The sequence below is a fragment of the Anolis carolinensis genome, chromosome 1, assembly GCF_035594765.1.
Source record: "Anolis carolinensis isolate JA03-04 chromosome 1, rAnoCar3.1.pri, whole genome shotgun sequence".
NCBI classification, from domain to species: Eukaryota; Metazoa; Chordata; class Lepidosauria; order Squamata; family Dactyloidae; genus Anolis; species Anolis carolinensis.
The window spans coordinates 237,641,973-237,664,688 of record NC_085841.1 but is presented as its reverse complement, the minus strand read 5'-3'; the positions used below and the strand labels follow the sequence as shown (position 1 = coordinate 237,664,688).

Sequence of the window (22,716 nt, the reverse complement as noted above, 5' to 3'; positions counted from 1 at the left end):
TTGCTACATTTATACCCCACCCTCTCTCACCCCGAGGGGGACTCAGAGTGGCCTACAAGTTGTATGTACATACAATATAGTATATTATTAGCATAGCACAATATTAGCATTATATATTACTATATTGTACTATACCATTATACCGTAATATTACATTTAATATATAATATATAATTTATATTATTATATTATATAATATTATTATATTGTATTATTATTATTATTAGCCACCCTATTGGGTGAGAAGGGCGGGGTAGAAATACTGTAATAAATAAATAAATAAATATTGTACTACATTATAATATTTATTATCAATATCATATGTATACACAATATATTATATTATTACCACATCATTCATTTACAATATTTCATTTACAATATTGGTAAATGAAAAAACAATACAATATTTAAAAATAAAAATAATTTTAATCAACATACTGTAAACTTATCAGGATTTCAGTGGGAAGTGTGGGCCTGCTTCTGGCCTATGAGATCATAAAGTAGGATTGTTGTTGTTGTGCCTTCAAGTCATTTCAAACTTTGGGCGAGCCTAAGTCTAAAACTAAGGGCGGGGGCCAGGTAAATGGCCTTGGAGGGCCGCATCGGCCCCCCGGGCCTTAGTTTGGGGACCCCTGGTGTAGGTATTTACCTATTAGATTTATATCTAGCCCTCTGCCCTTCTTCTTTCTGTTTTGTACTATTTTTTTTTGGTAAATGGAACAAATACAGCAACAAAACTGCAATCAAAGACAGAAAAGGGAGTCTACATGAAACAATAAAAAACACTATCTGAATTAGATATCCCTTTGCAAACAGGTATCGTAGCACCTTTGAGACTGAAAGACATTGGCAGCATAACCTTCGGTAAACTAAATCTACTACATAGATTTGGGCTATGAAAGCTGATGCTAACATCATTTTCTCTTAGTCTCAAGATGCTGCAAGATCCCTTTGTATACTAATCCGGACTAAAACAGTCTTTGAATTCTACCATCTAAATTAATGAGGATTTTTTTTCATGTCAGGAGTGATTTGAGAAATTGCAAGTCACTTCTGGTGAGAGAGAATTGGCTGTCTGCAAGGATGCTGCCCAGGGGACGCCCTGATGTTTTTACCATCCTTGTGGGAGGCTTCTCTCATCCCTGCATGGATCTGGAGCTGATAGAGGGAGCTCTTCCACGCTCGCCCCAGGTTGGATTCGAACCGGAAACCTTCAGGTCAGCAACCTAACCTTCAAGTCAACAGTCCTGCCGCCACAAGGGTTTAATCCATTGTGCCACTCGGGGCTCCAGTTCTTTGGTAACTCTACACTAGAATGAATGCTGTTTGACACCACGTTAACTGCCATGATTTAATACAATGGAACCCCGGGATCTGTAGTTTGATGAGGCACCAGCATTTTCTGGGCAGTATGGCCATGTTCCAGAATATTCTCTCCTGATGTTTCGCCCACATCTATGGCAGGCATCCTCAGAGGTTGTGAGGTATATGAAGATGCCTGCCATAGATGTGGGCGAAATGTCAGGAGAGAATATTCTGGAACATGACCATACTGCCCGGAAAACACAGAACAACCCTGTGATCCCGGCCATGAAAGCCTTCGACAACATGCTTTTAAATTGATTGATACCCCCTGTACATGCCAGTTGTGGAATAAAAAACATGTAAAAGAATGTGTTATGGGTCTGATTATTTCCATTCTTATATTTGAATGCTCCCCCCCCCCCCCCCCGCCCAAAGTCCAGCTGTCCCTCACAGGACTTTGTTTCCAAACTCTTGATCATTTCAGTCGCCCTTCTCTGGACATGCTCCAGCTTGAATTGTGGTGTCCAGAACTGGACACAATATTCCAGGTAAGGTATGACCCAAGCAGAACAGAATGGGACTATGCCTTCCCTTGATCTTGACACTATACTATTGATGCAGATCTTCCTCACTCTTCTAGTGATAAGATTATCAACCTGGTTTCTGGACTACAACTCCCAGAATCCCTCCTGTGCCTGAGTTAGAATTCCACAACACAGAAAGTTGTTTGGAAGTTGTTGGGAAAGAGATCACTGTGAACTTTCTCCAGATCTCTTCTCTCAGGAGAAATGGAAGCTGCTGTGATGGATTTCTGCAACAGACTACCACATTTCTTCAATTCTGAGGTGCACCTTTCCCCCATATAAACATTTCTAAAATGGGGGTGTCTCAGAATCTATAAATAAGGCATTTTTCAATAAGTGGTACTGAAATTAGTGTGCATCTTACAATCGAAAGCAACTTACAATCAAAGAAATACAGCAGCTTTTTAAAGAAGGTGCAATGAAGTGCCTTCTTCCTGGAAGAGTGAGGGCAACTGCCTGCATGACAGACACAATTCTTCTTTTGATACTTTCCAGATTGTGTGTGTGTGGTGTTGCATGTGTAAGCATATGTCTTTCAACAACACTCAGAAAACTCCAGTTAAGGCAGCTTGACACTTTCCTCTTCGTGTGTCTACTTCCAAACGGGCAGCATCTTATCTATAGGAACGTGACTGTACACATTTATTTATTTACTTACAGTATTTATATTCCGCCCTTCTCACCCCGAAGGGGACTCAGGGCGGATTACAATGAACACATATATGGCAAACATTCAATGCCAACAGACAAACAACACATGGGTGCATTTCATTCTGGATACTTCACAGCAAACCAGTGTAAAGTTGTGGTGTCAGCATTAGACTACAACTCTAGAGAACAGGCTTTGAATCCCTGCTTGGTTATGAAAACCTTATGGGTTCATCTACTCTGCAGATCAAATGCAGTTTGGCACCACTAGCTATGGAATTGTGGGAGATGTAATTTAGTGAGGTACCAACGTTATTTGGCAGAGAAAGCTAAAAACCTTGCAAAACTTCGACTCCTGTGACTCCATAAGCATTGGGCCATGCCAGTTAAAGTGGTGTTGAAGAGCATTCATTTTGTTGTCGAAAGCTTTCATGGCTGGAATCACAGGGTTGCTGTGATTTTTCCGGGAACATGGCCATGTTCCAGAAGCATTCTTTCCTGATGTTTCTCCCACATCTATAGCAGGCATCCTCAGAGGTTGTGAGGTCTGTTGGAAATTAGGCTAATGGAGTTTATATATCTGTGAAAGGTCCAGGGTGAGAGAAAGAACTTTTGTCTGTTGGAGGCAAGTGTGAATGTTGAAATTTATCACCTGGATTAGTATTGAAAAGCTAATTATAACCTTAATTAGCATTGAAAATAAAGAACTGCTTCCTGAAAACAGGGGAATTCCAGACATGAAACAATCAGGGCTAGCTAACACTCCACAACAAAGGATTCCCCCAGGCAGGAAGCAGCCAGGCTTTGAAGATGCAAGGCTTTTCAATGCCAATCAAGGTGATTAATTGCAACATTCACACTTGCCTCCAACATACAAGAGATCTTTCTCCCACCTTAGACCTTCAACAAATATATAACCCCCCCCCCCCGCCACACACACACACACTTGTCTAGTTTCTAACAGACCTCACAACCTCTGATGCTTGCCATAGATGTGGGCGAAACGTCAGGAGGAATGCTTCTGAAACATGGCCATGCAACCCGGAAAACTCACAGCACCTCAGTATTCGTTTTACAATGTACAGTAGAGTCTCACATATCCAAGCTAAACGGGCCAGCAGAACCTTGGATAAGCGAATATCTTGGATAATAAGGAGGGATTAAGGAAAAGCCTATTAAACATCAAATTAGGTTATGATTTTACAAATTAAGCACCAAAACATCATGTTATACGACAGATTTGACAGAAAAAGTAGTTTACTACGCAGTAATGTTATGTTGTAATTACTGTATTTACGAATTTAGCACCAAAATATTGAAAGCATTGACTACAAAAATGCCTCGGATAATCCAGAATCTTGGATAAGCGAGTCTTGGATAAGTGAGACTCTACTGTATCCTCATCTTGAGGCTCAGAAAACCCTGTGATGGGTTTGCCTTAGGGTCTCCATCAGCTGAAAATGACTCAAAGGCGCATTGCAACAACCACATGGTTTCTGAATGACACACAGTGAATCATGTACATCCAGGTTGAAAACACATTCCTAAACTGGGTTGACAACCTTCTGGCCCAGGGCCACATATAGAGCTCACCCTGGTTCTATATGTTCTTCACAATAATTTCTTTACCAGTGATCAATTCTAAGAGCCCCTGCAAGTGATCTATTTCCTCCAGAGCTTGGAAAAGTAACTTTTGAGAGTGGCAGCTCCCATAAAATGTCCAGCGGTAATGCTCAGTGGCCATATTGGCTTGGGGTTTCTAGAAACTGTATTCCTAGAAAGAAACTTTCCCAAATTCTGCCACAATAGTGGGTTGCTGTGAGTTTTCCGGGCTGTATTGCCATATTCCAGAAGCATTCTCTCCTGACATTTCACTTGCATCTATGGCAGGTTGAGAGTATATTTGAAACTAGGCAAGGGAGGTTTATTTATTTGAGGAAGTCGAGAGAGAGCAAGGAGGCTGGCGCAATCGCAGGGAAGCCTTTTTCCCTCCAGCCGGTAGGAGGAGGTGGTTGGCAGCAGCGTCATTCCTCTCGACTTCCTCCCTTCCGCTCTTCCTTCTTCACTCCTTGCCTCGCTTCGGCTGCTTTTGGCGGAGGCTCCTCGGCGAGAAGGAGGCGCGCACCCAGAGCCTTGCCCCTTTCCTTGCCTTTTCCCCGGCCGCTCCCTCTTTCCCAGGAAGCAGCAGCAGCAGCAGCAAGGAAGGAAGGCAGACAGACAGGAAGGCTCCCGAGACGCTCCTCTCCCGCCATGTCCGACGGCGAGAAGCTCAACCTGGACTCCATCATCGGGCGCCTCTTGGAAGGTGAGCAGCCGCAGAGGGAAAGAGAGTTCGGCGCTGCGGCGTCCTCTTGCTCCCCGCCGTCTCCACTGGATATTTAATGCGGGCCCAAGCTCGGTTAGGCAACAAACTCCCGCCCACGAAAGCCTTTCCTGCGCACTAGTGCGTGTTGGGCTCTCTTGTTAGGAAGTCGATACTTTTTGTGCGCGTTTTCTTCTTCCAATTGGTTTGTGTCTTTCCCCCATTGCGGGCAGTCCAACTACGTAGTTTCAAGATGGAATCCTATGGAATCGTCTACACTTTTTTCCCTCATACCGGTTTGAAACCACATTAAGTGTGGATGGGGGCTCGGAATAGGGGAGTTTCCAGGCCAAAGGGACCTTGTGCTCTATAGGGAAAATTGAGTGTAGTTGTGGCCTTGGATTGCGGGAGTTTTTAGCCCAAAGGGACCCTGTGCTTCATAGGGAAAATTGAGTGTAGATGGGGCTTTGGATTGGGGGAGTTTTTAGCCCAAAGGGACCCTGTGCCCCATAGCTGAATGGGGCATTGGATTGGGGGAGTTTCCAGGCCAAAGAGACCCTGTGCTCCATAGAGAAAATTAAGTGTAGATTGGGGCCTTGGATTGGGGGAATTTCCAGGCCAAAGAGACCCTGTGCTCCATAGGAAAAATTAAGTGTAGATTGGGGCCTTGTATTGGGGGAGTTTCCAGGCCAAAGAGACCCTGTGCTCCATAGGGAAAATTTAGGGCCTCATCACTCTTGAGCATTTATCCACTTCAAATCCGTTTTCTGCCTCCTGCAGAATTCTGTGGTTTGTCGTTTTTTTGAGGTCCAGTACCTGTCTGGCTGAGCTGCGTAAAGCCCCCTCCCTAAAATGGATTTAAAGTGGATCCAAACTCTAGTGAGGAGTTTGGGGGAGTTTTCAGGCCAAAGGGGAACCAGTGTTCACCATAGCGAAAATTAAGTGTAGTTGGAGTCTTGGATTGTGAGAGCTTTCGGGCCAAAGGCCATTCTGTCTTTAGTTCTTAAGCCTGTGTTAATTGATTGATTTGTTTGTCTCGTATACATATGTTCATTATTGTTTTGTGTTTAGTTGTATGGTTTTAAGTTATTGTATGGTTTTCTGTTATGTTGGAAACTGCCCTGAGTCTCTTGAGGAGATAGGGCGGTATATAAATTATTATTATATTATAAAAGGACCCTGTGCACTATAGTGAAAATTAAGTGTAGATTGGGCCTTGGATTGGGGAAGTTTTCAGGCTAAAGGGACCCGTGCATCATAGTGAAAATTAAGTGTAGACGGGGCCTCGGATTGGGGGAGTTTTCAGGCCAAAGGGACCCTGTGCACCAACTGAATTTGTTCTATAGTGTGTAAATCGGTGCATCCTTGGGGAGGGCGAGTTTTGAGTGCTAAACTACAAGTCCCATTGCCACTGACTATTAAACTACTCTGACCTTTAGGGCCCTTCCACACAGCCCTATATCCCAGAACATCAGTGCAAAATATCCCACAATATCTGCTTTGAACTGGGTTATCTGAGTCCACAGGAAGGGCCCTAAGACTCCCTCCAGAGGGACCTTTAGGCACAGAAAGCGGAGGCGTTGTGGGGGATTTTGGCTCTGCGGCATCTCTCCTAATCGCTTGGGGAAACATGGCTCTGGGAAAGAGGCTATGCGTGTTATGCATATCTGGAAATGGGTGTGTCGAATGCATGCAGTTTGGCCCCACTTTAACTGCTGTGGCTCAATACTTTGGAGTGTAAGGAGTTGTAGTTTGGCGAGGCAGCAGAGATCCCTCTTTGGCAGGGAAGCCCAAAGGCCTGGTGAGATAGATCCCTGGGTTCCATAGCATTAAGGCAAGCCGGAAGTGGGCGAGGCCACTCCTTCTGCCCTCCAGCCGGCTCCCTGCCTGCTTGGCTTCGGCCTTATCCAGCCAGGGGCCCCTTTAAAGGGGCTGCCCCGTCCAGGCCACCCGTGCCCCCCAGAAAGAATGGAAGAGATCCTAGGGGCCATCGAGTTCAAGCTTCTTCTGCCGGCAGGAAAACACAACTGAAGCCCTCTCGGCCTGGTCATAGCAAATTTCTACATGGAACACTTTGAAAAACAAGCCCTAGACACAGCACCAAAAAAGCCCACCATATGGTTCAGATTTGTGTTTGATACCTTCATCATTTGGAGCCACGGAGAGGAAGAACCAAACAAGATGCTGGGCAGCATCCACCCAAATATCCAATTCTCCATGAAAAAAAGAAATGAAGGAAAACTGCCATTTCTAGATGTCCGATTCATCCGCAAACCCAATCAACAATTGGCCACACAGTTTACAGAAAACCTATACACAGGGATAGGTAAAGATCCCCTGACATTAAGTCTTGTCATGTCCGACTCTGTGGGTTGGTGGTCATCTCCATTTCTAAGAGCTGGTGTTGTCTGTAGACACCTCCAAGGTCATGTGGCCAGCATGACTGCCTGGAGTGCCGTTACCTTCCTGCTGAAGTGGTACCTATTTATCTACTCACATTTGCATGTTTTCAAACTGCTAGGTTGGCAGAAGCTGGGGCCAACAGTGGGAGCTCACCCCACTCCCTAGATTTGAACCACCAACCAGGTTCAGCAGCTCAGCAGTTTAACCCGCTGCTCCACCGGGGGCTCCAGGGATAGATACCTACATAAAAATTCAAATCAGCACCCCAGTCAAAAAAGAAGCACAATTAAAGCCCTGGCAGACCGTGCAAAAAGAATCGGTGAACCCCACCTTCTCCAAGGTGAACTGAACGATCTAAACTGGGCCCTGCAGGCTAATGGATACTCCACCACAGGTATAAGGAGAGCTACAAGGCCAAGCCAGGAGAGTAAAGACAAAGAACCACCCAGAGGAAAAGTATTCTTACCATACATCAAGGGAACCACTGACTGCATAGGGAGGCTGATGAAGAAACACAACCTATAAACTACCTACATACAAAGAAAATCCAACAAATGCTACGTTCAGCGAAGGACAAGAGGGGTCCTCTCACCTCTGCAGGAGTCTACCTAATACCATGCAGCTGTGGACAAGTCTACAGCAGCATTGCCCAAACACGAATCAAGGAACATGAAAGGCACTGCAGACTAATTCAACCAGAGAAGTCAGCCATAGCAGATCACTTGATGAACCAACCTGGACACAGTATATTATTTGAGAACACAGAAATGCTGGACCACTCTAACAACTATCATGTCAGACTACACAGAGAAGCCACTGAAATCCACAAGCATGTGGACAATTTCAACAGAAAGGAAGAAACCATGGAAATGAACAAAATCTGGCTACCAGTATTAAAAAACTCCAAAATCAGGACAGCAAATAAAGAACAACACTCAGGAAACAGGGGAAATCCAGAAAAGAAACAATCAGGGCCAGGTAACACCTCTCAACAAAGGATTCCCCCAGCCAGGAAGCAGCCAGGCTTTGAAGCTGCAAAGCCATTCAATGCTAATTAAGCTGGCCAATTGGAACATTCAAACTTGCCTCAAACAGACAAGAGTTCTTTCTGCCACCCTGAACCTTCCACAGATATATAAGCCCCACTTGCCTAGTTTCCAACAGACCTCACAACCTTTGAAGATGACTGCCATAGATGTGGGTGAAACTTCAGGACTGAATACTTCTAGAAAGTGGCCATACAGCCCAGAAAACTCAGAGCAATCCAATGATTCCAGCCATGAAAACCTTTGACAACACTGACCATCTACCCAATGCTTTAAAAACCCCAGAGAAGGAAACTCCACCACACCCTCAGGAGACAGCATATTCCATTGCTACTGTCAGGAACCTCTTCCTGATGTTTAGGTGGAATCCCTTTTCCTGCAACTTGAATCCATTGCTCCATTGTCTCCTGAGCAGCAGAAAACAAGACCAGCCCCTCCCGAATTTTTGGCATCTTTTCAAATATTTAAACCTAGCTCCTGTGTCTCTTTCTTTTCAGCTTTCTCTTTTCCAAACTCCTTTCTTGGGATCACTGTGCTGCAAACAGGCATCTTGGCTTTTGCTTCGTGGGTACTTAAAAAAAAGATGATTTGTCACCAATGCAGTCAAAATTGTCAATGGTTTAGCTGGGTCTTGTGTGAGTTTGGCTTTTTTGGCCAGCTCTTCGAGAGACAGCAACCTCAATAAATATAGATGGGAACGGTCTTGAGCACCAATGTTTGTCTCTGCCTTCAAATCGCTTGACTTGTTGCGATGTTATGAATTTCATAGAGTTTTCTTAGGCAAGGTATAACTCAGGTGGTTTGGCCAGTTCCTTCCTTTGAAATATAGCCTGCAGCACCTGCACAAATACATAAACAAAATTGTTGTGACAATGGGTGCATTTACACTGTAGAATTAATAGTTTGATACCAGTTTAACTGCCGTGTCTCAGTGCTATGGAATCCTGGGAATGATATTTTTTCAAGGTGCCTCACCAAGTTGCAATTCCCATGGTTCCATAGTATTAGGCCGTGGCAGTTAAAGCAGTGTCAAACTATTAATTCTACAATGTAGATGTACTCTTTCTTAAACACCTCCTTTGGACCTGAGACTGTTTTCCCCCTTGCAGAGGGTCGGGTAGGCATTGGTTGCATTGCCGGAGTTGTGCTTACCAAAGTTTGCCAGTCTTGCAGAGGTTCTGGAGCTTTGAATCTGCCAAGGTCTCTGTGAGATAGACAAGTCTTGGTTCAAGTGAGGGCATCCTTGGTTACTTCAAGGTGGATGAAAAACCTCAGAGTATGTTTTTGCCAAGTTTCTTAGAGCAGTTGCTTTGAGATGGCAAGGTAGAAATGGGTTGTAAAAGTTTCTTTGGGGAACTACAACTCTCAGAAAACCTCAGCCTTCTTTCTTTACCATCTCACCATCCTCACCACAAGAGAGGAAAAGGTATGTTTTCTCCAAATGTTCATTCCCTTGTGCTGCACGTCTATAGTTATCCTATGTCATTATGTTTTTAACTGTGTTTCAGTTGGTGTATTTTGTTGTGTGTCCTGGGCCTGGTCCCACTTGTAAGCCGCCCAGAGTCCCTTTAGGAACATGGTGGTGGTGTATAAAAATAAAGTTGTTGTTGTTGAGTTATCATTGACACAACAACATAGTATGACACAGCAAACAAGATAGACATGCTGGATTTCGTATCACAAAATCACAAGTCAAACACTTCCCAAGTGTTTAGGACTGTGTGATGTATTTTTGGATGATGCGCACAGATCTCAGTCGGGTGGTCTTTTGCAGTTGGCTGATCATAATTTTGTCAATGTCTATTGTTTCCAAATGCCGGCTGAGATCTTTTGGCACGGCACGCAATGTGCCGATCACCACCGGGACCACCTGTACTGGTTTCTGCCAGAGTCTTTGAGGTTCAATCTTGAGGTCCTGATAGCGGCTGAGTTTTTCCTGTTGTTTTTCATCAATTCAACTGTAACCTGGTATGGCGACATCAATATTATTATTATTATTATTATCCGTGGGGACAACTACACTGACCAGTTAATGCAGTTTCAAACTGGTATTAAAGAAAGTGGTTTCTCTGTGCAGATAGGAAATTCTGGAACCCATTTGAGACCCAGATGGTGATTACACAAACTACAGAGCAGCGATGTGCATTAAGGGACTTATTTGGCATGTTTTTGACAGCATTTGTTGTGTAGCTGCCACATTTGGTAGTTTGTAGCTTCAAACTACATTAAATACTCTGTATAGATTGGTCCGGAGTCAGTCTGTGTCAGATACTGGGAAAACTGAGCCATCAGTGAAAGCGTGTGCCCCCCTCCGCTGCCCTGCTCTGCGTATTGATTCAGCTTGTGTCAATAAGCTGCTCTTGATCATGAACATGGCTCAAGGCAGGGAATGCTGGAGCAGAGGAGGTCACCTGGTTTTGTTTTTCTCCACTCTTTATTCTGTTGTCTATTTTAAAAAAAAATCCTACTGTACTGAGTATGTTGAGGGAATAAGATTTCTAATTAGGCCCCTGGATGGTGCTGGGTTAGCCCGTGTGGTGGGTTTAGCCAGTCTCGCCAGGTTGGCCATCCTCCAGATATGCCACAGCCAGGGATAACAATAGCTGTACTATTGGCCAATTGATTGGGGTTGCTCTTCTGCCCTTATCTCTAAACGAGGACTCACAGAATGTTACTACTGTAATCATAGAATCATAAAATAATAGATTTGGAAGAGACCTCATGGGCCATTTAGTCCAAGAAGCAGGAAATAGCATTCAAAGCACCCCTGACAGAACACACAGTGAAGCAAGTTATAATGCTAAAACATAAACATAAAAAAATAGATTTTTTTTAATGAGGCAACTTCCTCCCTTTCTGCATTTGCCCCCTAGCAGCCACTCAATGGCTGAAAGGAGGACAGCAGGGAAATGACTGACCTAACCTCCTTCAACAGGGGTAGGCATAGGATGGTCCTCCACATTATGTTGGACTGTAGCTCTCATCATCATGTAGTTTGGCTAGAGCTGAAGGGAGATATAGTCCAACAACATCTTGACCCCTGCCTTAGAAGATATTTCTAAAGTGCAATATATCTCTCAATATGATGCCACTTACATTGTAGTTGTTTCTTAAATTGCCTATTTTATGATGCTTATATTTATTATTGATGTATCCTGATTGTTGTTTGTGTGATTTTAATATGTTGTAAGTCGCTTTGGGTCCCGTGAGGGAGAAAAGTGGGATATAAATAAATATTTTATTATATGCTGGACTGTCTGGGAATAATGGGGGCTGCAATCCATCATTATGAGGGATGCTTAGAGAAGAACGACTTTCCTTAGTTGTGAACAGGTTTCTGAGTGAATTGGGATTCATCTGTTCTCAAACTTGCAGCAGAAAATTAGGAACATCGCTGACTTTCCTTCCTGGCAGTGACTCACATGGATGTTAAAGCAAAACCACTTTAAAGTAAACAATGCACAGATGTTGTGTAGCCTTCCATGTGATGAATATTCCCAGAGGTTTCCTCTCTTATGGGAGATGGTCATGAGTGGGTGAGTTTTGAGGAGCAGGATCTATTTATCAAGAACAAGTCATGCCAGACTAATCTAATCTCTTTTTTTTGATAGCGTTACAAGCTGAGTAGATACAGGGAATGCCATGGATGTAGCGTACCTGGATTTCAGTAAGGCCTTTGACAAGCCCCCCCCCTCCCCCGGTAACTTTCTGGCAAACAAAATAATCAAATGTGGGCTATGCAAAAATACTACTACGGTTAGATGGACCTGTAATTGGCTAAGCAAGCCAAAGGGTGCTTGCTCACCAATGCTTCCTCTTCATCCTGGAAAGAAGTGACGAGTGGAGAGCCGCAGGGTTCCGTCCTGGGCCCGGTTCTATTCAACATCTTTATTAATGACTTAGGTGAAAGGTTAGAAGGCATGATCATCAAGTTTGTAGATGACACCAAATTGGGAGGGATAGCCAACACTCCAAAAGAGAGGAGCAGAATTCAAAACGATCTTAACGGATTAGAGAGATGGGCCGAAACTAACAAAATGAAGTTTAACAGGGACAAATGCAAGATATTCCACTTAGGTAGAAAAAATGAAATGCAACGATACAGAATGGGGGACACCTGGCTCGACAGCAATATGTGTGGAAAAGATCTTGGAGTCCTTATGGGGAGGAAGGTGAACATGAGCCAATAATGTCATGCGGCTGCAAAAAAAAAGCCACTGGATTTTGGCCTGCATAAATAGGAGTCCAGTGTCTAGATCCAGGGAAGTCATGCTACCCCTCTATTCTGCCATGGTCAGACCACATTCGGAATACTATGTCCAATTCTGGGGACCACAATTGAAGGGAGATGTTGACAAGCTGGAAAGTTGTCCAAAGGAGGGTGACTAAAATGATCAAGGGTCTGGAGAACGATCCCTAGGAGGAGCGGCTTAAAGAGCTGGCATGTTTAGCCTACAGAAGAGAAGGCTGAGAGGAGAGATGATGAGGGCCATGTATCAAGATGTGAGGGGAAGTCATAGGGAGGAGGGAACAAACTTGTTTTCTGCTGCCCTGCAGACCAGGACACTGAACAATGGCTTCAAACTACAGGAAAGGAGATTCCACCTGAACATCAGGAAGAACTTCCTCACTGTGAGGGCTGTTTGGCAGTGGAACTCTCTGCCCCAAAGTGTGGTGGAGGCTCCTTCTTTGGAGGCTTTTAAGCAGAGGCTGGATGGCCATCTGTCGGGGGTGCTTTGAATCCGATTTTCCTGCTTCTTGGCAGGGAGTTGGACTGGATGGCCCACGAGGTCTCTTCCAACTCGTATGATTCTACAGATCCTTAAAATAGTGTAGTTTGTTTCCATGGCCCGCCTCATGTCCTGGATCAAATGTGTTACTCTGTTTTTCAGAAAGTGGCAACTTTGGTGAAATGTAGAGTCAGTCAACAAATATTTGTGGGGTGCCAGGGGGAAAATATTGTGGCAGACCAGCCACCGGGAGTGATATTTGGGCTATCCACAAGCATGGCTGTGTTTTCCTTTGCAGTACAAGGCTCACGCCCAGGCAAGAATGTACAGCTGACAGAAAATGAGATCCGCGGCCTATGCCTGAAGTCACGGGAGATCTTCTTGAGCCAGCCCATCTTGTTGGAATTGGAAGCCCCACTCAAGATATGTGGTAAGTGGATGTCTTTTGCCCACCCAATGTTTGGAATCCCCTAGCCAACATGACCAGTGGTTGGAGGAGCCATGGAATTTTTGTCCCGAAGTGATCGCTTTTTCAAGCTTCTCATTGTACAAAGAAGAAAGTGGTGTGGCACTAAGTGTTGCAAACTGTTGACCCTTGTGTCATCTTCACTCTACTTCTCATGGTTTTTGCTTCCACCTTCCTCAGGTGACATCCACGGCCAATACTATGACTTGCTCCGACTCTTTGAATATGGAGGCTTCCCGCCAGAGAGCAACTACCTCTTTTTGGGTGACTATGTGGACCGAGGGAAGCAGTCACTGGAGACCATCTGCCTGCTCCTGGCCTACAAGATTAAGTACCCTGAGAACTTCTTCCTGCTGCGTGGAAACCACGAATGTGCCAGCATCAACCGCATCTATGGTTTCTATGATGAATGTAAGTGCAATCTAGCTGATTAGGAGAACCATGTTATGACTAACTAGGGCTGAGGGAGTCAGAGCTCTTCACATAGGAGAGAGACGAGGACAGCCCAGAGGGCCACATCCAGTGCTCTGGGTAGTTTGCACATGTACACACTTCCCCCATAATAGGCTTGGGAAGCATGCAGCCCTCCAGTTAATTGCTGAACTCCCAGCAGCCTTGGCCTAGCTATCATATCCAAACCTGATTGGATGTGGGATGTGTGAGGGATGGGAATGGGCCAGCCAATGTCTAGGGGCTCCACGTGACCTGTAGTTTGCTCATCAAGAAAACACGACAATCTTGGGTTGGAAAAGGTTATTGTATTTTCTGTTTTGGGTGACTAAGCTTCTCTCGTGTTTCCCTGGATTGCCATCCTGTTATTGGCATAGGCAGACATAAATTAATCCTATGTTGGTTTTTGGTCACTGTAGACATTGGCGTTCTTCCCTTTGCAGCAGCCAAAACTCTTGTTGAATCTACTACAGAGCTGTGGTGGAAAGAAGGAGACATCCACTAAAATGTTTGCTAGTTTCCTGTAGCCAGATGCAAAATGATTACTCAACTTGCTGGGATCTCTGGAGGACTTGAGTGGACCTCAGTGAGTGATATAGTTGCTCAGACTGCCTTCTTGTTAATACTTGGCCCCTTTTCACAGGTAAAAGACGCTATAACATCAAGCTTTGGAAGACCTTCACAGACTGTTTCAACTGTCTGCCCATTGCTGCCATTGTGGATGAGAAGATTTTCTGCTGCCATGGAGGTAAGCCAGCCCAAGAAAAGATGAGGGTTATGGGAGTAGGCAGGGGGTGGATTGGAGAGACAAAAGTGCAAGGCTACTAACGTGTCCTAGAGCCTGTCCAGGCGGCTTACAATCTGTGCAAACAGGAAGAGGACAAATGTTGCAAGTAACATTTTGGAGGGCCTAAAGATCCTATAGACTTTGAATTGATGTCCTTTGTGTGTTGGGGCAGTATAAAGTCTGAAAAAAGATAAAGAGAATACTATGTATGCTAGGGAGAGCATAGTGCAGCCCACAATCCATATGCCATTCTCTGTGACCAATTTTAGACCTTCAAAAACTCTTTGAGTCCCTGATTTTTAAAACTCTTTGTTAAAAATCTATAAGTAAAATGCCCCCTCCCTGGCATTTATTAAAAATGCTAACTAGATGGTATCCTGAAAGAAAAAAAAGGCCTGCCCTGAGTTCAAAACACTCTGGAGGCCAAAGGCTCCTTATACTTTATTATTATTATGTTTATTTATATCCCACTTTTTCTCTCCACAAGGGGCCCTTCCACACAGCCGTATATCCCAGAATATCAAGGAAGGAAATCCCACATTAACTGAGTGTGGACTCAGATAACCCAGTTCAGAGCAGATATTGTGGGATTTTCTGCCTTGATATTTTGGGATATAAGGCTGTGTGGAAGGGCCCAAGGGAACACAAAGCAGTAATTCAGAAAGTGATCCTGCAGATAGGTAGTTCCCCCAACCCTTTTTAGTGTCCGACTCCTCGGGTCATCTTTTTACAAAAGATTTTGTTGCAGAGTTCTAGGTCAGGGTGTGGCAGAAGTCACAAAGCCCTCTAGCTCTTTGAACTGTGAATCCAATAATCCTTAGCCAAACAAGTGGCAACGGATCATGAAAGGTTCAGTACAGCAGCATGCAGACGGCCACAAATTTCCAAGTTTGCTTTGGTACTACAAGATACTCTTAACACATTTTGAAAGGAGAGACACGTAGACCTCAGTTCTACTCGATTTCCATTGTTTTTATTGTGAAATTGAATACGTAGAGTCTGGTGCAAACAGTGGGTATGAGAGGGAGGGGAGCCAACTCACTACTGTAGAACAGATACCCGCTTTACTTAAGAAAGAGAGTTCTGGCACACTTGGCTAAAGCCAGCCAGCCTGGCTGCACTAAGATTGCGTCAGTGGCAGCCAATTAATATTAGTATCATGTAGGTCAGGAATGCAAGAGGCCGCGCAGAGAAGCAATTAGTACAAGGCCAACCTTTGTAGAGATTTTTCCTTTACTTGCAGTATTGAAGGAACAGGAAATCAGGTTGTATTTTACTGCTGGAAATTATTTACCCATAACTCGAACCCTTGATGGCACAGCAGGTTAAACTGTTGAGTTGCTGAACTTGCTGACCGAAAGGTCGGCGGTTTGAATCCAGGGAGTGGGGTGAGCTTCTGCTGTCAGCCCCAGCTTCTGCTAACCTAGCAGTTCGAAAACATGCAAATGTGAGTAGATCAATAGGTACCTTTCTAGTGGGAAAGTAACAGCACTCCATGCAATCACACCGGTCACATGACCTTGCAGGTGTCTATAAACAACGCCGACTCTTCGGGTTAGAAATTGAGATGAGCACCAACTCCTAGGGTCAGACACAGCTAGACGTAATGTCAGGGGAAAACCTTCACCTTTAACTCTAGACAATAAATTATATATCGACATGTAAACCTTTTACTGTTGCTGTGTTGTTGTTATTGTGAGCCTTCACGTTTTTCTGACTTATGGCAACCTTACGGTGAACCTATTATGTTTTCTTGGCAAGATTTCCTCAGAGAAGGATTTGCCATGACCTGTCTCTGAGGCTGAAAGAGAGAGACTGGTCCAAGGTCACCCATTGCTTTTCCATGACTGAGCAGGGATTCGAACACCAATCTTCCAAAGTCCTAGACCAGCAAACTTATCGCAACATACAGGCTTTTGCTGTTTTACAGTCACTTTTATGTCCCGCCTTTCCTCCTGTGAGTTCAAGGGGCTTGTATTGCTCTCCTTCTTTCCATTTCACCCAACAATATTGTGAGGTAGATCAGACTGTTGTTAGTTGCACCCAAGGTCAGCCACTGAGACATGAACTTGGGAACTCCCAAATCAAAGCCTGTAGTATCACACAGATTTTCAGTATTCTTTGGAAATTGACCAAATGGAGCAAAGGAATAAAACTCTGGACTACTTGAGAAGATATTGCATGGCTGGTTTGATGGGACATCACTACCATTCTGTTCCCGCTTGGCAGTCTGATAGTATCTTAATTTCCAGGTCTCTCGCCTGACCTCCAGTCCATGGAACAGATCCGGCGGATTATGAGACCCACAGACGTACCCGACCAGGGTCTGCTCTGTGATCTGCTCTGGTCTGATCCTGATAAAGATGTACAGGGCTGGGGCGAGAATGACCGTGGGGTCTCATTCACGTTTGGCTCGGAGGTTGTCGCCAAATTTCTCCACAAACATGACCTGGACCTGATCTGTCGAGCGCATCAGGTGAGAGCTGTGGGGACTGGGAGGGCGGCAAAACTACATCTAGCATATGGGAGGTGTCCAGGCATAATGTGTGGCTTGGGGAATTGAGGACTGGAATAGATGTGGAGTTACTTTTAGGCGAGTTTGGTACTGTATAAATTCATGATGATTGTTGTAAAAAAAATCCCAGTATTTTTTCCTATTACTGAACGTGGGGCTGGTGGTGGTTGCACAGCAAAGACAGATTTTTAGTTCTAAGAGCAAGAAAGTATCATTCTTAGAGAATTTACATACAGTAGAGTCTCACTTATCCAAGCTAAACGGGCCGGCAGAAGCTTGGATAAGCGAATATCTTGGATAATAAGGAATTAAGGAAAAGCCTATTAAACATCAAATTAGGTTATGATTTTACAAATTAAACACCAAAACATCATGTTTTACAACAAATTTGAGAGAAAAAGCAGTTCAATACGCAGTAATGTTATATTGTAATTACTGTTTTTGCGAATTTAGCACCAAAATATCCTGATATATTGAAAACATTGACTACAAAAATGGCTTGGATAATCCAAGCCAACTTGGATAAGCGAGGCTTGGATAAGTGAGACTGTACTGTAATAGTAAGCTCTGGAAAAACTAGAGGGATTGAACAGTGGGCAAGTAGGATCTACAGAGGATGTGAGTGGATTTTTGTGGCACCTTTGTGAGGGAATATGAAATAAAGACTCCATATTGTGATGAGTTCACTGGAAAGGGTTGCTATGGCGACAGCATTCTGATTGGTTGCTGCCTCTGGCTTAGCAGAGGCAGACCAACGGTTTTTCTAACTGACATTAAATTTCATATTTTTCCTGTTCTGGAGAGTGGAGGAAAGAAGCTGACAGGAATTTTTGGTCAGGAATGTAATGGCTGTCGTGCTCTCCAAAGTTTGACTATATAAAGAAGAGATGAGGCATATTTAAAAGCACTGTTACATATTGTTACCCTATATATGTGTTTGAACTCTTGAACCTGAATAAAGATACTGTTATTTTATTTAAGCCTACGTGACAGCCTTATTACGCAACAGAGTTTATTTTGATTTATAGACGGTGATAAAGCTTCTGTTTACATTTGCATATTTATTTTTATACATAACCCCGCAACAACCTTCACTAACAATCCCTCCTCCTTCTCTTCCCCCTTGTCCGATTGTAGGTCGTAGAAGATGGATATGAGTTTTTTGCCAAAAGGCAGCTGGTGACACTTTTTTCTGCCCCAAACTACTGTGGCGAGTTTGACAATGCAGGTGCAATGATGAGTGTGGACGAGACTCTTATGTGCTCCTTTCAGGTAAAGACTGTTCAGCAAGGTGTCCTATTTGGCCATCCCCATATCACTTCCTGATGTTAGTCCAGGGTGTGTAGAGGTCAAGCTTTCAGAGTCTGTTTTGGGTTTTACTAGCATCCTGAGATCACATTTTAAATAATTTTTAGCATAGGACAATACCATCACTCCCCAGAGCTTGCAACCATTCATCTTTGTGTTGCTGTTTTTGACCTCTGAGGATCAGATAGCCCTGGCCCATTTACTTGCAAGTCACCTGTGCGTGCATCAGTAGTTCCAGATCTACTTTCCACCTCAACTCTGTTATAATCAATAAGAAAAATGCCTTTAAAGATTAAGAGAGAGAGCACATGCAAAAAAAAAAATAGTAAACAAGCTATGGTGTCAGCGACTCAGTATCCTGTGTTAGATGCCAATTAGTGCTCAAAAAGTTTGCTTTTTGTTTTCCAAAAATCCTATGCTCATTGGCAATGTGAGTTGAGAGTGGCTAGGAAGTAACCTTTTGGAGGACTCTGCGAAATGTGTGGAAACTCTGAACATGTGCATCCCTTTCAATATAATATTTGACTTAATTTTTTTTAAAAAAAAATATTAAAACATCCCTTATCTTTACAGAATATTTTACTTTTTATCTTTGCAATGGCTGCTGTATCAAGATTGTGTCCCTGTACACAAGGTGAACATGGATACTTCAGTAGCCAAGTCCTGGAAAGTTTCCGTAATTACGGTATTTTGCTAAGTGATTCGTTAATGTTCTTGCATGGGAAGATCATGCTTTTCTTACTTTCCAGCTTTTGTCTTCAAAATCCCATGTGCAACCTAAAAGTGAAATAATTATACAGTAATAGTTTTTTTAAAAAAAAATTCAGATTTTCACAATCATAAACTTTCACAGAACTCTTCATTAGGCTGATGGCTAAGCAAAAGTGGGGAGGGGAAAGAAACCATATTTCAAAATGGTACTGCAACTTTTAACCTTAGTGGAAAGCTCTTATTGTAATATAGTAAAATACCAAATGTACGTTAGGGAGAACATCCTATGAAATAGTCCTTTAGCAAAGTCTTTACTAAAATGCATTGCCCCCAGTTTCTCAAGTCGATCCTGACATGAAAAAAAAAATGCCCACTTCAGGGTTTGAGAAATGGGGTAGAGAAGAACTATGATGGACATCCCCAACTCTGACCTCCCCATGTTACTAGGCAAGACGTGAAGCCAAACTGAAGGTGCATTTCGCCAAGGGCCATTATGGTTTTCTGCTCAGTAGGGCTTGTACGGATTACTGTGTTCGCTTGGTGCAAGTTCTTGCTTTCCCTTCAGCTCTTCCTTGTCAGTGAAGAGAAATCTGGTGTGGAGGAAGCAGGGTTGGAAATCGCTTCCACCACTTAGAATTTTATAAATGCCTTAATTGGGCCTCTGTAATAAGGGCCCCTTTCTGTTTTATAAAAACCAAACCTACCGTACCATTTAATCCTTATTTCCTTTTTGCTTCCTCTGTTTTTCCTGAGTATCTTCAGGAAAAAGAGCACCCGTATGTAGAAATTAGAGTCACTCTTTACCTAGGCAGCATAATAGAAACTCCCAAATTTAACTCAGCAGCTTTTTATTTGTTGAGGAGCAGGTGACTCTTTGCCACCTATATTTATAGTATATTTATAGTAAGTTGCTATGAGTTTTCCGGAAAACTCACAGCAACCCAATGCCTCTAGCCATGAAAGCCTTCGACGATATATTTATAGCGTTTCAGAAGCATCCAGATTCCTGTCTTCATGGAATGTACAACCTAAAACTAGTGGAATGAGGGAGAAAAGTAGCAAGGAATTGATGTGGGCAAATGCAATTGCATGTAAATAAGCCTGGCTATAAAAGGATGGGGATTAAAGCATTAAGCTGAAGGCTGTTGTCCAGGTGGCGTAGTCTGGCGCTGAAATGGAGTCGTAGCTTTTGTTCTGGGATATTTTTAACGAGCTAAGTTCATGACAAAGGGCTTGACTCAGAGTTTCATCACTGTACCTGTTTGGTTAACAAGATGTTCAGATGGATCTTTTCCCCACAAGATGGAATTGCAAGAGATGTGTAATCCCTCCCTCCCCAGTGTCTAATCTTACCTCTCCTCTTCTCTGTTCCTCCAATTCCCCCAAACCTGCAGATCTTGAAACCAGCTGACAAGAACAAGGGCAAATATGGCCAGTTCAGTGGCCTGAACCCGGGAGGGCGCCCGGTCACTCCGCCACGCAACTCGGCAAAAGCCAAGAAGTAACTTGCCCTGCCTGTCCCCCTTCCTAGCTGTAGGTGTGGGGCCCAGGCTGTCTTGCGTAGCGGTGACACTGTACAGCGGCTGCTTACCTCCCCAGGGCCCAGCCATGTAATTTTTTTAAATGTCTGAATAAGAATTCAATACCAAAAATTCTGCTCCCCTGGGAATAGGGGATGTCTTTATTTTTGGGGGTATTTTTGATTGACTTTTTTGCCAACTTTGTCCCGATGTGTGCTCCCCTCTCCCCCATGGGGGGTACTACATCTTTTTCAATAAACGTGTAAGATTCTTACATAGTGGCTACTGTTTCTTGTTTTGGGGAAATACAATGAGGGGAAGGTAAAGGCTTTCCCCTGACATTAAGTCCAGTCGTGTCCAACTCGGGGTTGATGCTCATCTCCATTTCTAAGCCGAAGAGCCACCGTTATCCGCAGACACCTCCAAGGTCATGACTGCATGGAGCACCATTACCTTCCTGCAGAAGCGGTACCTATTGATTACTCACATTTGCATGTTTTTGAAGGAGAACTTTGCTTGTGAGGCAGCAATTTGCAGACTAACTTTCCCCAGCTGCCCCATGTGGTTTTGGGAATACATTGATTTGGGGGAAGAGTGTGTGTGAAAAAGGAGAGCTTCCTAAAGTGCATCTATACTGTAAAAATCATGCAATTTAAGACCACTTTGATTGCTGTGGAATCATGGGAGTTGATCTCTCCAGTTTGTTAATTTTAGTCATAGAGTTGAAAGAGACCTCAAGAGTCATCCAGTCCAATCCCATTCTGATATGCAGGAATAGCCAATCAAAGCACTCCCAACAGATAGCCATCAATCCTGTTTAAACTTCAGAGAAGGATAGTCAACCTCACTCCAAGGCATTGTATTCCCCTATCTAACAGCTCTTACTTTTCCACTGAATCCCTAGCCATTAGCCAAGCTGAACAGGGCTCAGGAAAGCTGCAATTCCAAAAGCCTCAGTCACTATAGATTCCTAGTTTCTGTTCTAGAGGGTGGGTTGATCTTCCTCAACCCTCAGAGACCAATATTAAGGCCACTGAAGAGGGAGCATGCTAATATGCTGAGTACAACCCATGTTGTGGTGAGGTCATTTTGGTGCAGCTGGATTGAAAACTACCTTTCAGTCTTAGCATATGGTATTCCTCACAGGGTTACCTAATACCTTTCCCATGTTCTGTAAGCCGTTTAAAGGATCTCTTGTCCTTACTTCCTTTATGTGAATCGGACTGTTGTTGCTTGCTTAAGCTCTAGTTAAATCCCAAGCCACAGCATAGTATCAGCTGCTAATGCTGTTTGTCGGAATTAGGTCTAGCATGGAGCCAAGGTAATCCTGTAGCAATGTGAGTTTCTTAAAATCAGAAAGGAAGGCAGGATACGACATGCAAGCAGACACTCTTTCCCAACCTGCACTCTTGGACTCCATCTCTTCCCCCCCTTGCTTAGGTCTTTTTGACTGGATATGGCTGATGAGAATTTCAGCCCAGCACAACAGGAGGGTGCTGAGCTGAGGAAGGTTGCAGTAGGATAAAACTAAATAGCTCCCAAGAACAGATGTGTTGCTAAGGGCAGTGATACCTTTCACAGCACAAGTGTGCATGTTCTAGGAGTCTTTTGCCAAAATTAGAAGTTTGCTTTTGCTTTTGAAAAGGCACATAAATAAGACACCATGTTTTAGAGGAGAATATCTCTATTTTTGTTGGAAGAGAACCACAGAAATAGTCTGGGCAGAATGTCAGGGCAGAGAACATGTAGCTCTCTAGATGGTTAGGGTTATACAGATACCTTAAGCCAGTGGTTCTCAACTTGTGGGTCCCCAGATGTTTTGGCCTTCAACTCCCAGAAATCCTAACAGCTGGTAACCTGGCTAGGATTTCTGAGTTGTAGGCCAAAACACCTGGGGACCCACAGGTTGAGAACCACTGCCTTAAGCCCTTTGTTGGT

General features: G+C 43.8%; 1 protein-coding gene across 1 annotated transcript; it reads left to right on the top strand.

Annotated features, from left to right (window-relative positions):
* The first annotated feature begins 4,583 nt into the window (after positions 1–4,583).
* On the top strand, positions 4,584–21,052 carry ppp1ca (protein phosphatase 1 catalytic subunit alpha). The gene is made up of 7 exons (XM_003214971.4): positions 4,584–4,845; positions 13,320–13,451; positions 13,668–13,898; positions 14,581–14,685; positions 16,977–17,200; positions 18,377–18,511; positions 20,653–21,052. The coding sequence occupies exons 1-7, from the start codon at positions 4,791–4,793 to the stop codon at positions 20,761–20,763; spliced, it is 993 nt and encodes a 330-aa protein (XP_003215019.1). The 5' UTR covers positions 4,584–4,790; the 3' UTR covers positions 20,764–21,052.
* The last annotated feature ends 1,664 nt before the right edge of the window (positions 21,053–22,716 follow it).

Bases quoted from the DNA above. Each gene is read 5' to 3' on its own strand.
- ppp1ca (XM_003214971.4), top strand. From the start codon at position 4,791: ATGTCCGACGGCGAGAAGCTCAACCTGGACTCCATCATCGGGCGCCTC. The intron at 14,686-16,976 runs GTAAGCCAGCCC...CTTAATTTCCAG, and splicing joins GATTTTCTGCTGCCATGGAG to GTCTCTCGCCTGACCTCCAG. The intron at 18,512-20,652 runs GTAAAGACTGTT...CCAAACCTGCAG, and splicing joins CTCTTATGTGCTCCTTTCAG to ATCTTGAAACCAGCTGACAA.